This window comes from Limulus polyphemus, unplaced genomic scaffold (assembly GCF_000517525.1).
Source record: "Limulus polyphemus unplaced genomic scaffold, Limulus_polyphemus-2.1.2 Scaffold398, whole genome shotgun sequence".
In the NCBI taxonomy this organism is placed as follows: domain Eukaryota; kingdom Metazoa; phylum Arthropoda; class Merostomata; order Xiphosura; family Limulidae; genus Limulus; species Limulus polyphemus.
In genome coordinates this window covers 248,311-263,104 of record NW_013666008.1, presented here as the reverse complement: position 1 = coordinate 263,104, position 14,794 = coordinate 248,311, and the positions used below count along the sequence as shown (strand labels likewise).

General features: G+C 31.2%; 1 protein-coding gene across 1 annotated transcript in view; it reads left to right on the top strand.

Moving 5' to 3' along the window:
- The window catches only part of LOC106457965 (proto-oncogene tyrosine-protein kinase receptor Ret-like), an 87,978-nt gene that overhangs the window by 58,053 nt on the left and 15,131 nt on the right, over positions 1-14,794 (top strand). Inside the window, exons 15-19 of the mRNA XM_022384065.1 lie at positions 3,849-4,105; positions 6,316-6,463; positions 8,642-8,749; positions 12,280-12,509; positions 13,629-13,751. Of these exons, the coding sequence (XP_022239773.1) occupies positions 3,849-4,105; positions 6,316-6,463; positions 8,642-8,749; positions 12,280-12,509; positions 13,629-13,751 (866 nt within the window). The remainder of the gene's footprint in view (positions 1-3,848; positions 4,106-6,315; positions 6,464-8,641; positions 8,750-12,279; positions 12,510-13,628; positions 13,752-14,794) is intronic.

Below are 14,794 nucleotides of genomic sequence, written 5' to 3'. Positions count from 1 at the left end.
AATAAACAAACTGAGAAGAATTAATTAAATAAACAAACTGAGAGATTAAATTAAATAAAAAACTGAGAGAATTAATTAAATAAACAAACTGAGAGGATTAATTAAATAAACAAACTGAGAGAATTAATTAAATAAACAAACTGAGAGGATTAATTAAATAAACAAACTGAGAGAATTAATTAAATAAACAAACTGAGAGAATTAATTAAATAAACAAAGTGAGAGAATTAATTAAATAAACAAACTGAGAGAATTAATTAAATAAACAAACTGAGAGAATTAATTAAATAAACAAAGTGAGAGAATTAATTAAATAAACAAACTGAGAGAATTAATTAAATAAACAAAGTGAGAGAATTAATTAAATAAACAAAATGAGAGAATTAATTAAATAAACAAACTGAGAGAATTAATTAAATAAACAAAATGAGAGAATTAATTAAATAAACAAAATGAGAGAATTAATTAAATAAACAAAATGAGTTTGAGGAAGTAACAAAGTAGTTATCTCGAATATTTACAGTTTATAAACTAATACTAAGGTTGTTCTAAGTGTACGGGACCTTTTTTTGATTTTTGGAATTAAGCATTTTAATATGCAATGCTCATTAAAATTAAAGAATAATGAGGATTTGATATGTTATTTTTCAATGTTTGAAGAAAAAACACAGAGAGACGTTCAATATTGTCAAAATTTGTTTATTACAAACGTAACAGGTAACCAATACCAAGCAAGTCGAAAAATTCATTTACAAATAACAAAAAAAAGCAAAATTAACGAAAATTCAAATTTTTAGTTAGCGTTACAAGTATCAAAGAAAACAAAATGACGTATCAATATGAACAAACTTAACAAAAATAAGTCTTTAGTAGCTGGTAGGTCTTCCTCTATCGTTTATGACATCTCTACACCTGTTCCCCACACTGTTGATGATACTTCAGATGACTTGCTGGGGCAGCATAGTTCTCTCCTTGATGAGAGCAGCTCTGAGCTCTTAGACAGTCGTAGGAGCAGGTTGTTTGTCATTGACTGCTCTCACTAACAAGTCCCACACATGCTCAATCGGAGTTAGGTCCAATAACTTAGCAGTCCAATCCACTACTTCTATCATTTCATCCTGAAAACTTTGTTGTGTGATTCTGGCGGGGTGTGGACGGGCGTTACACCAACGCATTTCCGACAGCACTAGCAAAAGGGTGAACAATAGGTAGCAGGATCTCATCCACGTAAATTCTTGCTGTTAGAGATCCTCCACCCACCACATTGATGTCTGTACACCCCTGCATCTAGATGCCACTCCAGACCATATTTGAGCCCCCCTCAAAGACATCATGATGGACAATGTTACAGGCCGAATATCGCCATCCCTCACGCTTCCAGACCCTCACACGTCGATTACTTGAAGATACACAAAACATGTTCTCACCTGTGAACAGTACAGGAGTCCATTGCTGAAGGGTACAGGTGACATGTTCCTGGGCAAATGCCAGTTGGACTGTTCGGCGCCTTTGGATTAGCACAGGGGCTCTAACTGGTATCCTGGACTTGAGCCCAGTCTCATGGAGCCTGTTCCTGACTCTAGTGGCTTGCTGAAGCTTGTTCGTGAGGCCCTTAACGCTGCTGGTGCGGTTTTGAGAGCTAAATTCCACAGGTATCTGTCATCTGTAGTCCTTCTGCGATGCTGATCTAGCATCTTGGCGTATTCTTCTGTAGATTGGTATCTGGTGCGGTCTGAAGCAGTGTAATGGCTCTACAAACTTCAGTTTCAGTTAATTGAATTGTAAGAGCTTGCATATCTTTTGCAATACCAATATCAGCAAAAACACAAAAACCTAGCATTATTTCAACAGTAAACATCTTCAATAATCAATCAAAAGTCTAGTTCTTTATTTTGCATTTCTCATAAAGGTCTATTACATAAAGAATCACTGGTGTATAAACTTGCAAACTCTAGACAGGATTAGTGTAATCCTTTACAATAAACATACCAAATTAAAAAAAAATTATGGTCTAAAATTATACAAGTTTAAGTAAACTTCAATAGCCATCAATTTTTGTGAGTAGTGTGTGTATATACATATATATAATAAAAAATTGCTTTGACACACTTTGGTAATAATCTCACGAAACTTATGAGTTTTATTTCAAAACCTATAAACATTATTGTATTCACAAATTCATTAAGATCAGAATATTGTAAATGAGCCACTTGCTAAATTCAAATGCGATATCCCACTTAGCAAAATGGTCTAACAACATAAACTAGTTGTAAAAGAAACAATGGGCAAACATAGTTGCACGACTTTCAAAGAATAATAGTATCTTAGACTAACAAATGATCTCTCTTTGTTACTCAGTTGAAATATATGTTAGATTTAAGCTGGTGCAATGTTAGGGTAAAAATTAAATCTAAACCTCTTAAAAATTTTACACCACTGAACGTGTATCAAGACAAAACAAATTTGAAGCAAACGTCACAATTCTATGCATTTACCTTCCCTTTTTTCATCACAATACAAATTTTCTGTCAATTTTGCATATGTATACCGAATAATATTTTCTAATATGCTTCCAGCTGAAAATGTAAAAGTACAACAAATAACTACTGGTTATCTTCCTTAAATTAACTTTAAGTTTTGTTAGCTGTTAATTATAGATGAGGCTTTCTCTGCAATACAGTAACTGTTAATAATAATAAAAGGTATAATTAATATACAACATAAGTGTGTTTTTAAATATTAATTACACTTCTAATGATATATTTTGCTTTTTTTGAAGAATAATATAATAAATGGTTTTATTTGCCGTGTTTAATTTTAAAAAAAATTGAAAGAGTTCACATATCCAAATTCAAGAATACTTGGGCTTTTAAATTAAAGCCCGACGCATTGGCGCCTGACTGTCTTCATGAGTTATGTCCTTGAGTAAAACATTAAAGCATTTTCTAGAGCTTGCCTATCATCATACAGACTTACACAAGCAGGATCTAGACAAAGATGTATCGCTAGAGCACATTAAATGAAATGAATTAATAACCAACCTTTTCACAACCGAGCCAGTCTTACCAGTTTGTCACCAAAAATTTTACTTACGTTTGTCCGAGAGAACCGTCCTTTCTCCCTTTTTTTTGGAAAATATTAAAGCCCCATAAGAAGGATACATTTAAGAAAATATTAACACCTTTGTAATGAAATCATTTCTCGACTCGAGTTTTAAAAAACCATAATTTTACATTAAAAAAAAGGAGATGTGTTCAAAGCTTTGTATAACTCTAATTTTGTTTTAGAAATTAAGCCTAACTTTTTGCACCTTTTTAATAAATGTATATTAGATGGAATGAAATTGTAGCGATGTGAGGAAGGGTTGGATGATTGAAATACCGATATATGGAGTTTTATTTTGAAATTAATAAAATTGCTACAAGTTAGCGTTTTTCATTTGAAATGTATATAGACGCTACTAAGTTGCACTTTGTATTTGTTATGGTAGATCGTAAAGATAAATCTAAATAGCGAACCCCCCTAGTGGCTCAGCGGTGACTCAGTCGGCTTATTACGCTAAATATCAGGTTTCGATACACGCGACGGGCAGATCACAGATTGCCCAGTCTGTAACTTTCGACAGAAAAACAAACAAATCTATATGGTGTTTTAAATTGTTATTATAAAAGTTCTCACCATGTAGCGCATCCGATTCAAATAATTATACTTTTAAAATATACTACAGAATAGTGCAATTTTTAAGAAGCGAATCAAGAGACAATAATAAAACTAAGTAAAAACTGATCAAAAACGAGATGTACATAAGAAATAAAAGAATAATAACTTGGTGTTTTCGAATATTTCAGGAATCACAACAGTGGCGCCATGTGGTAAAGGTTGCACGGCGCTTATATGCCTACTCGTAACTTGTGGAATTGGAATTTGTGTTGTTTTCTGTGTACTTCGAAGAGTTCGACAGTCTACGAATAGAAAACAAAAACACAAATATGTCGGTAGTCGAATATCTTTGTCAGTTGTCCCCTCAGATTACGTCGACGAAAGATCGTCCTCCGTACACGAGTCTCAAAGTGCCAGTGACAGTTCAAACACCAGCAAAACAATGGTATGCGCACATGCCTTTTTAGACATTTTTGGTATGTTTTTTCATTGAATTGTTTTAGTTTAGTGCAGTAGCAGGTTACATAGTGTCAAAAATGTGTCTGATTTGCTGTATATAGTAGTTTTATTTTTACTTTATTGTCTCTAACTGATGTATGAGTGTGGTCTAAAACATAAGTTAACAACCAATAGTTATTATAAAGACCAAGTAGTCTAAAGCATAAGTAGAAACCTATAGTTATTATTAACAAGTAGTCTGAAACATAAATAATAACCTATAGCTTTATTAGCAATAATAATATGAAACAATAATAACTATAGTAACCTATAGTTATTATTAACGAATAGTCTGAAATAAAATAGTAACCTATAATTATTTGCAACAAGTAGCCTGAAACATAAGCAGAAACCTATAGTTATTATTAATAAATTGTCTGAAACATAAATAGTAAGCTATGGTTAGTATCAACAACAAGTAGTCAGAAACATAAGTAGTAACCTATAGTCATGATTAACAACAAGTAGTCTGAAACATAAGTAGTAACCTATAGCCATGATCAACAGCAGGTAATGAAAGATGAACTACATCATTTCAGTTAACTTTAAAATAAACGATGAGGTTGGATCTCTTCAACTTTTTAAACGCATTTTAACGCATATTTCTAAGCTGTTTATGCTGCAAATTACTTGTGAGTTGATGACATTGCTGGTTGCAGGGTCCCTAATAAAAATAACCTAAGAAAAAGTACCAACGGTATTGCACTTAATTCTATTAATTACTGTTAGGGTCGCCTATGTATTGTACACGGAAAATGATTTATTTCATCAAATTTGTTTGAGCAGTTTTATATACCGAGGGTCGTAATGGGCAAAAACAAACAATTACTTGATATGATGCAATACGTGGACTTGGCCCGTATAGTGATAGTTATAATAAAGTCGGTAATTTCAGGATAAGTGTTTAAGCTAAGAGCCATTCTGTTCACAACATAACATACATGTTTATCAATAACCAGTCATACGCAAACATTACTTTCATAAAACATACTTTTGGAGTTATCCTGTAAAGTAACATGTATTTGACATTTTGCTAAATGTATTTTATACTCAACCATTTGCATTTTCTAATTGTACCAGAGTATCTGCACAATCATTAAAAAGGAATAAGGAATACTGCCACGCCCACAACGGGCTGCAGACAGTGAATGGAGGAAGGACTTATAGGTCCCACCCCCCTTACTCAATTTCTGTTCTTCATCTATATTTGATAGACACTGATGAAATAAGGTATATGATCTTATAATAGCTATTTAAATTTATAGTTGTACATTTTGCAGTTTTCTTGGGGGGAGGGAGAGGGAATATTTGTATTCCTTGGGCGAATCGTATCGTATTCATCACTGATTTGCACTTATTTTATTGCCTATGTACAGTTGATGTTCTATGCTGTCTACGTGTGTGTTTGTGCAATGCACAGTTGGGCTAAGTCAGTTTATCTAACGTTTCTTTAAGTGAATGTTTCAAGCAACATTTAAAAAATTTGATGTTTGTATTTCGTAAAATATTAACTCTTTATAGACAGAAACTTGAAAGTGTGCGCAGATTTCCATCGCTCAGTAAGGTGAACGTTCTCATCTTGTACACTTTCACTCTGTACATACCAGAAATTTTTTTACAAAACTAAACAAGGAATTTGCGCAATTATATTCTTTACAAGCTGTGGAAAAGTTTATGTTTTCTCGTAATGCTCATTGAAAAAAACAATGAACAATGTTAAATAACAATATACTATTAAAGCAAATTTCTATCAAAATAGTAGATACGACAACATTATAAACTATTTTGCCTCTAAATGCCTAGCAACAATAAGACGCTAAAGTCATTTTAGTTCCAAAAGGTAGATAAGACAACACTGTAAGTTAATTTACCTCTAAATGCCTATTAATAATAAGACGCTAAGGCCGTATTTCCACAAGGTAGATAAGACAGAAACTAATGTGATCTGTAAAGATTAGATAAAATTTTAGTATTAATGTAGGTGTTTTGCAGGAACTAGGTATGACAACAATAAAAAAGTTATTCCTATTAGTAAAAAAAATTAAATAACCTACATTTTTGTCTCTTAATGTGTATACAACTTGATTATTGGAATACATTTCTTTGTGCGTGCTGACTAATTATTGAGTTGGTTATATGCTTGGTAAACAATTCCAGAGTGACGTCAAGTGGGAATTTCCTCGTGAGAATTTGATACTTGAGGAAACTTTGGGAGAAGGAGAATTTGGAAGAGTGATGAAAGCTCAAGCCTGGAATATTACAAGACAACAAGAATATGTTACAGTGGCTGTAAAGATGTTAAAAGGTGATATGTTAACAAGACAAGTAAGAATTTATTTACATGTAACAGTAACAGCGGCTGTAACAATAATATGTTACAGTGGCTGTAAAGATGTTAAAAGGTGATATGTTAACAAAACATGTAAGAATTTATTTACACGTAACAGTAACAGCGGCTGTAACAATAATATGTTACAATGGCTGTAAAGATGTTAAAAGGTGATATGTTAACAAAACATGTAAGAATTTATTTACACGTAACAGTTACAGCAGCTGTAACAATAATATCTTACAATGGCTGTAAAGATGTTAAAAGGTGATATGTTAACAAAACATGTAAGAATTTATTTACATTTAACACTTACAGTGGCTATAACAATAATATATTACAGTGGCTGTAAAGATGTTGAAAGGTGATACCTTAGCAAGACAAGTAGGAATTTATTTACATATATTTAATGTCAACTAAGCCCACTCTTTGAAATTTTTCCTTTTATTTCCTGTTATGTATGTAAGTATATGTGAATATCATTATATATAAAACTAAAATACATGTTAATTTCAACCTTTAAACATAGATATAAAACTAAAATACATGTTAATTTCAACCTTTAAACATAGATATAAAACTTTAGTTCTATTGTCTTTTATATTCTTGATTTCCTTTAACCGGTTTCGTGACGCTTTAACAAGAGACTATAAAAATGCATATGCGATAGTTTTCCAGCTTAATATATAAAAATAAATAGCTTAAGTTAAATAATTATTTCTTGAAGTATATACAAATAAGCCCTCAGTAGCACAGCGGTATGTCTGCGGACTTACAACGTTAGAATCCGGGTTTCGACACCCGTGGTGGGCAGAGCACAGATAGCCCATTGTGTAGCTTTGTGCTTTACTTCAAAAACAAAACAACATATACAAATAAAGTAAAATTAAATGAAAAAGAATCTTAGTCTAAACTTATAAATTTCTCTTCTGTTTTTCTTACAAACCAATTTCATATACTCAAACTTTACCACAATTACATTTCCCCACAACACCTTGTTTGAAAATTAATTAACAGTTTTCTGGACTCACTTTAAATAGTTAGAGGTAAAAGGGCAGAGTAGCAGTTAGTTGTCCAGTAACATTCGTTTGAATTGTGCAAATATAGCAAGTGTCCCAAAGAATTACATAAAATACAGTAAAGTGATAACAGATATTGTAATTAAATTGTTAAAGATTAGGGAAATAAACTATTTTTATGATATTATGGGAAAGTGTAATTGTAGTGAAACTCGAATCCATAATATTAATTTGTAAATAAAAGTTTGGAATAGATTAGTTTGTTTGTTGTTAAGCACAAAGCTAAATAACGGGCTGCCACGAGAATCGCAACCCGATTTTTAGCAGTGTGAACCTATCAGACTTACCTTTGAGCCACTTCGAGGCTGGGGTATAGAAAGGATTTTTGTTGTTGTTATTGTTTATTTGTAATTAAGCACAAAGCTACACAATGGGCTATCTGTGCTCTGCCCACCACGGTATCAAAACCCGGTTTCTAGCGTTGTAAGCCCGCAGACATATCGCTGTGCCACTGGGAGGTATAGAGATGAAGAGGGAGTATATTTTATAAGTTTAAAGCCCCCCAGTGGCACAGCAGTATTTCCGTGGTGGGCAGAGCACAGATAGCCCATTGTGTAGCTTTGTGCTTAATTAGAAACAAACAAATATAAGTTTAAACTACTTTATATTTTGATCTATTGAATTTATATGACAATTCTATTTTATTTGTACTTATTTTTAAAAATGTGTTTAATCGGTATTATCTATTTTTATATGCCAACTTGTAAGATATAGTAGCTGAAAAGATTTTGTAGGTTTGCGTTAAAAATTACATTCAGAGGAGTGACCTATGAAGTCATGAAACAGGTGAGAAAAAGAAAATAGAACTATTAGGGAATTTATACTAAATTTCTAAAGAACCAGTAAAAAATAAACAAAATTTGATTTTTATTTTAGTACCGTGTGAGAATTTACCGAACAAAAGATTGATATTTAATGATGGATAAGCTGTTCTTGTTTACATTGTCTGTGTGTAGATGACGATGTTGTTATTAAACGTGAACAAATTACATAATGGTTTGAACATAAGGTAATTAATTCGTGTAACGAACTGCTAGCCAGTACGCTTCTATATAAATCATCTTATGTGCCGTAGGAAATGGAACACACGCAGAGGAAATGGATCTGTTTTCAGAATTTAATATGTTGAAAGAAGTCTGTCATCCTAACGTGATCCGCTTACTGGGAGCTTGTACACAGAAAGGTAATCCTGAAACAATCTTATCTGTATTTCAGTAGTTCTTGATGTAAATTTCAATTAATCGAAATATTTACTATTCTTTCAGTCACGGTAGTTTAGTCTGAAATTTTGTAGCTTTAATTATGTCAAAAAACATCTAAAATAAATGTATTCAGTTAAAATACGGTTAGCTTTTACGTTGTCACATTTTTCTCGGTCTAATGGTGAGCTTAGAGTACTGACTATACAGTTTTATTGCAGCTGCATTATCATTTTTATTGTCTCTTCACTCCTTAACCTTCATCTTAGCTTGAAATTCCCTCAAATCTATAACAGCTATTTTTGAAATAATATTGAGTCAATTCATTCTACACATTATGTACACATTTAGCAAACCTAACTTTACATAGTATAATCTAACAAAGCATGATTAAAATCTTCAAACGTCAACTTGGAGGTTTTCTACAAAATATTAATTTTTCTTAGACTATTTTGTTTTCATTCTGTTAGTTTCAATTTATGGTACTGCTCTCAGTGCAAATACAATTATGACGATTATAAACTTCATACTTTAAATATTTTTAATTCCTTTAGTTATATGTTTATTCGTTTTTTTCTGTTTAGCGTAAAGCTACGCAATAGGTTACCTGTGCTGTGCCCTTCAAGGGCATCGAACCCCGATTTATAGCGTATAAACTTGCAAGCCACTGGGAGGCACCTGGAATGAAACTTACCATATTTAACTTTTTATCTCTTTCATATTACTTAAAGGTATTTTTAATGTTGTCAGAATGAATTTAAGTATCATTACTTCAACAAATGTGGACGTTTAAGTTTTATAAAGTTTACATGTTCAATACTTGGTGGGAAGGTAAATACTTCTATTAATTTTATTAAAATAACAAAACGAGTTTTTACAAGTTTGACACCAAACAAACAATTGTTACAACAAGAAAAAAAAAGAACATATTTATTCATTACACTTTTTGTCCATAATCGTTATACCTATATAAAGATATAATATCTGTAAATAATGTTATACACACGTTTAAAAAAGGTGATATATTAAAGTAACAATTTAATTTGTCCATAATCGTTATATCTATATAAATATATAATATCTGTAAATAATGTTACATACACACGTTTAAAAAGGGTGATATATTAAAGTAACGATTTCCTTTGTCCATAATCGTTATACCTATATAAAGATATAATATCTATAAATAATGTTACATACACACGTTTAAAAAGGTTGATATATTAAAGTAACAATTTCCTTTGTCCATAATCCCCAATGTCAAAACGATAATATAAAAATATTGGATGTATGATTTTATATACTTTTGTTGAAATAATCACACTGTTTACCTAATATAATATATGACGTAATAATATTTTGATTACCTCCTAAAATCGGTCATCTCTAAATATTAGGTTTTCCAATGTGAATATATTCGTTTGTTTTTAATAATATTTCATTAATCTATTTTAATTTACGGATCTTCGAAACTACATCAAAATAACTTATTTCTAAATTACTCAAAATGAAATGTATTTCCTTCCTTGTTAATATCACCTTAAATTCTTCAACAAAGAGAAAGATAAAGGTTTTTCCTTAATAATTTTTATAATTGCAATTCAAGAGATGTAATGTATATATATTAGAATATGTTTAAACTGTGGTAAATTATTTGTTGTCGAAACAGAAACTTTGAGATTAAGGATAGGTTTACATAAATTTCATGTTAGATTCCTCAACAAAAATCCCATTATATTCCGGCAAACACTACAATGTATTATGGACAAATTTAATTGAAATAACCACATTGTTTACCTAATACAGTATACGACGTAATAATAACAATAAATAAATATATATATGTGTGTGCATATTTATACCACATAATATAGCCATAATAAAATTATTCTGAATGTGAGAAGATAGATAGACAGATATATATATACAGATAGATAGACAGATATATATATACAGATAGATAGACAGATATATATATACAGATAGATAGATACTACTGTGCATAAATTAGATACCACCATTCAGTCTCCTGTAAAGAAGGTGTCCACGATCAAATATTTTAATAACGTCAATTTAAAATAACTTCCAAATCATTTTTTTTAAATGAATTCTAAAATATGAGATGTAAAAATGTCAGAACTGACAATAGTCAGATTTCTGAATGCTTGGGCATGTAGCTTTTTTATTTTTTAATGCTCCAGCAATTACACTAACATCAAATGGTATTCCACATATTTATTACTTTTCTGTTGCAAAGGTACTAGAAAAACATATTCCTTTGACCGTTTAAGTTATTATTTGCTTTTGTAAACATTACCGGAAATTTTATTCAATCTGTGACTCTAATATAACTGTTGTAGTTTCAAGTACTAAATATGGTTCTAAAGCGCACAGTTGCTAATGAAGTAAGACATAAAATAATAGCTTTATATAAAAGAAGTGAGAGGAAAATTTCTTCAAGAACGAAAGTGTCACAACCGGAGTTCAACAAATTATCAAAAGATGCAACGAAACTGATACCACTCTTGAAAAGAACAGGCCAGAAGATCTTGGCTTTCCAGATCAGATGTTAAGCACCTTAGACTTATTTCACTCAAAGAAAGGGAAATGTAGCAGTTGTCTAGCTACAGAATTTCAAGAAACCCCTGGTGTTAAAGTTGACGTTTACACAGTGCCACGCAAATTATGCCAAGAAGGTCTGAAAGGGTATATTTCAGCAAGAAAACCTTTGTTGCAGAAAGGCAACGAAAAGAAGAGACTTGCATTTGAAAAAGTCCCTCAAAATTGGACAACCTGCATTCGAAGAAAAGAGCACTTTCGTCTGATGAGTTAAATTTTGAGATTTTTGGAATCACCACTTTTAGAGTTTAGAGCTGTTTGTCTTTGATAATGGCTTTGTTAATTTTGTCCCCGATCTATAAACTAAAATTTCCAGTTTATTGTTTAGCCTGCAAATGGTTTTAAATTGTATTATTTTGCAACATTTGATTTTTCTTCAGTTTACTTATTGTGTTTATTGACAATTGCAAACAAGAAACCCATGTGAATTATGTTATGGATAATCTTTTAGATATTATAAAAACTTAGAATTTACCAGCTTTACCACTATTAAATGTTGTAATAAATATAACTTAACCAGCTTTTCCTTGATGAGTTCGATCTGATTAGCCTCTTGTCTGTATCTCTGTTTGAAATCTCTTGTATATAATATGTATATTGTACAGTTGCATATTAATATTATCTCAGAATGAAAGATTTGGTTCAAAGCTCAACTCATCGTGTTAGGAATAATCATTTCTAGAGGTAAAGTTATATGAAACTCCACTGAGTGACGTTCTATATCGTCAACCTGGCTGATCAAGCTCGAAGATGCAATACTTAATTGGTCATGGTATGATGTTTGGTACGTAATGTAAGTTAATACATAATACACGGGTCAAAAAATGACTGAATATCTTTGTAATAGAGATTTTTATTGAAACTTTTTAATTATTTCTTCCCAAATATTTTTCAGGGGGACCACTGTATATCATTGTAGAATATGCTGATCTTGGTTCTTTACGTTGTTTTCTACGAAAAACCCGCCGTCTTGAGGTTAGCTACACATGTCAAGTTGGAAATCCAACGTATTTTGTCGATGGTGGTGACATCTCCCGACAGCAATTTCGAAGTATTCCTTGGGCAGAACTTCTGTCGTTCGCTTGGCAAATTGCCAACGGAATGTCATATTTAAGTAATATGAAGGTAAGTTTGTTATATTTTCCAAATAGTTTGATATTTATGTTCACATTATTGATAGTGTGGAAGCTCATGAACATTAATTTCAATATAATATGCACAAATATCCATATATCAAAAAATGTATGTATGCACAACGTATAATGTCTCAAATTTTTAAAATCAGCGACAGAAACTACTGGAATACATTTCTTAATAAAATTTGAAAGTTGTAGGACTTCTAATTTAATGCATGGGTTATGACAATTAACTTGTGTACTGTATATCTCTGCATGTTAAGATAGATGTTTTAAATTACATGAGAGGTACATCTTTAAATTTTCTTAAACATTGACAACTTGCAATTGATAACACAATTCATTTGCCTTCGTAAACACAAAAGAATAATATCAAGTCCTTACGTTTCTATTAAGAATTATTCATACAACCTATTAATATAAAAAAAACTAAAATATAAGTATAAAGTAACGCTCGTTTTGAATTTCCCTGCAATGACAGATGAATAAAACTAATTCTTTATTTTTTAAAGTTTTTTTCTATGTGAATGGTGTTGTACTGATTGCAACCTTCATTTTTTGCCATTTACCAATCGGATTTTTTTTTTTTAGGTGTGTGTGTGTGTGTGTGAATGGTATTAAATGTAACTAAGCTTTTTAGTCACAAAAAGTAAGCTTAATGTAGCATTATAATTCTATTTTGATTTTATTACTTTGTGTCTATACGTTTCCAGAAAATTAGAACACCTTTCGTCATCAAGCCTCATGCAAAAAAACCAGTGAACCTGGTGGTGAATCCTCACTTATTAATAATTATTTCGATAACCAATGAAACGAATATATATATGTGTGTGTGTGCGAGAGAGAGAGAGAGAGTAAATATACAGAAAATTCAAATTTAATCGAATTTAGGAGATATGAAATTGCATGGATATCATTATTATTCATCGAAAAAATTTTTTATAAGTAATAAAAGATAATAAATAACGCATAGTAAGCCTTTGCACCTGAAAATACGTTTATTGTTTATTTATCTGTCAGTAGATGGCGCACGTTTCATAATATAAATATGTTTCAATTTTAAAACGATGAATTCAGTGTTCAATAAAATTATTTTTAATACTTATAGCTCATTCATCGAGACCTCGCAACAAGGAATGTGCTTCTGGCTTCAGGGAAAGTTGTAAAAATCTCCGATTTTGGGCTTAGTCGGGACGTTTATGAAGGCGAAACATATTTAAAGAGGAGTAAAGTAAGTTCGTAAAATACAGCCATTTCTAGTATATGATGTTTTACAATTGATGCATCATTGTATTAGAAACTTGGAAGAGGTTCAGACCATCTTCGTTATTCATGTCAAGAATAGTATCTTAAACAGAATTTAAAAGCATCTATACAACCGGTTGTTCTATTTTTAGCTGCTGTATATCGACTCATAGAATGGCACAGTTTTTTTTTTTCAAGTACAAACTTTTTGTTCATAGCTCCATCTCGTGACCGATTTCAGATCTAATTATTGTTTTGGACTCAGGATTTTAATCTAATCCTGTCTAAAAATTTCAACCGCCGTAGCTATTGAGAATTCCTTCTTGTTAAGTTTCAGGATACATGTTTGGTATATTTATTGATATCATATGATACTTATGCACAATCTTTAAATAACTGCTTTTAATTCACAATATTTATTGTTAACAACCCATTTTTCATACTCATTGATACATTCCAAAAAAAAGATTATTATGTTATAAATTTACGTAAAATAAATCGATCTAGTGTTACATTGTGTCACTAAAATCCTAAGTTCAATTCCCCGCCATGAAGAGAGTGCTGATAGCCCTTTGCGTAGCTTTGGGCTAAAATGAGCAAACTAAACCAAATGATTTGTTTCAAAATAGTTCTTTTTTATCTAAAAATCTGCTAAAAAATAAATAATCACATATCATAACAAAGAATCAAAGTTTCGGGCCACCAGTTACAGGAGGAGCATAAATACGTAATAATTTTGCGATTTGTTACTCTTCAAAATGAGCTGTACGAAAACTGTAATTCAACAGCTGAAAAAAATAGGTTAAATTACATCACGTGTAAGCAAAATAAAATTACATATGTTGGGTAAATGGCACTATTTTTTTCTATACTTTAATCAAGCATCTAAAGAAAATAGCAAGTCAGACTGTAGCGAAGCTCTGATTTTTATTGAACCGTTGACGAATTTGTTTTTGAATTTCGCGCAAAGCTACACGAGGGCTATCTGCGCTAGCCGTCCCTAATTTAGCAGTGTAAGACTAGAGGGAA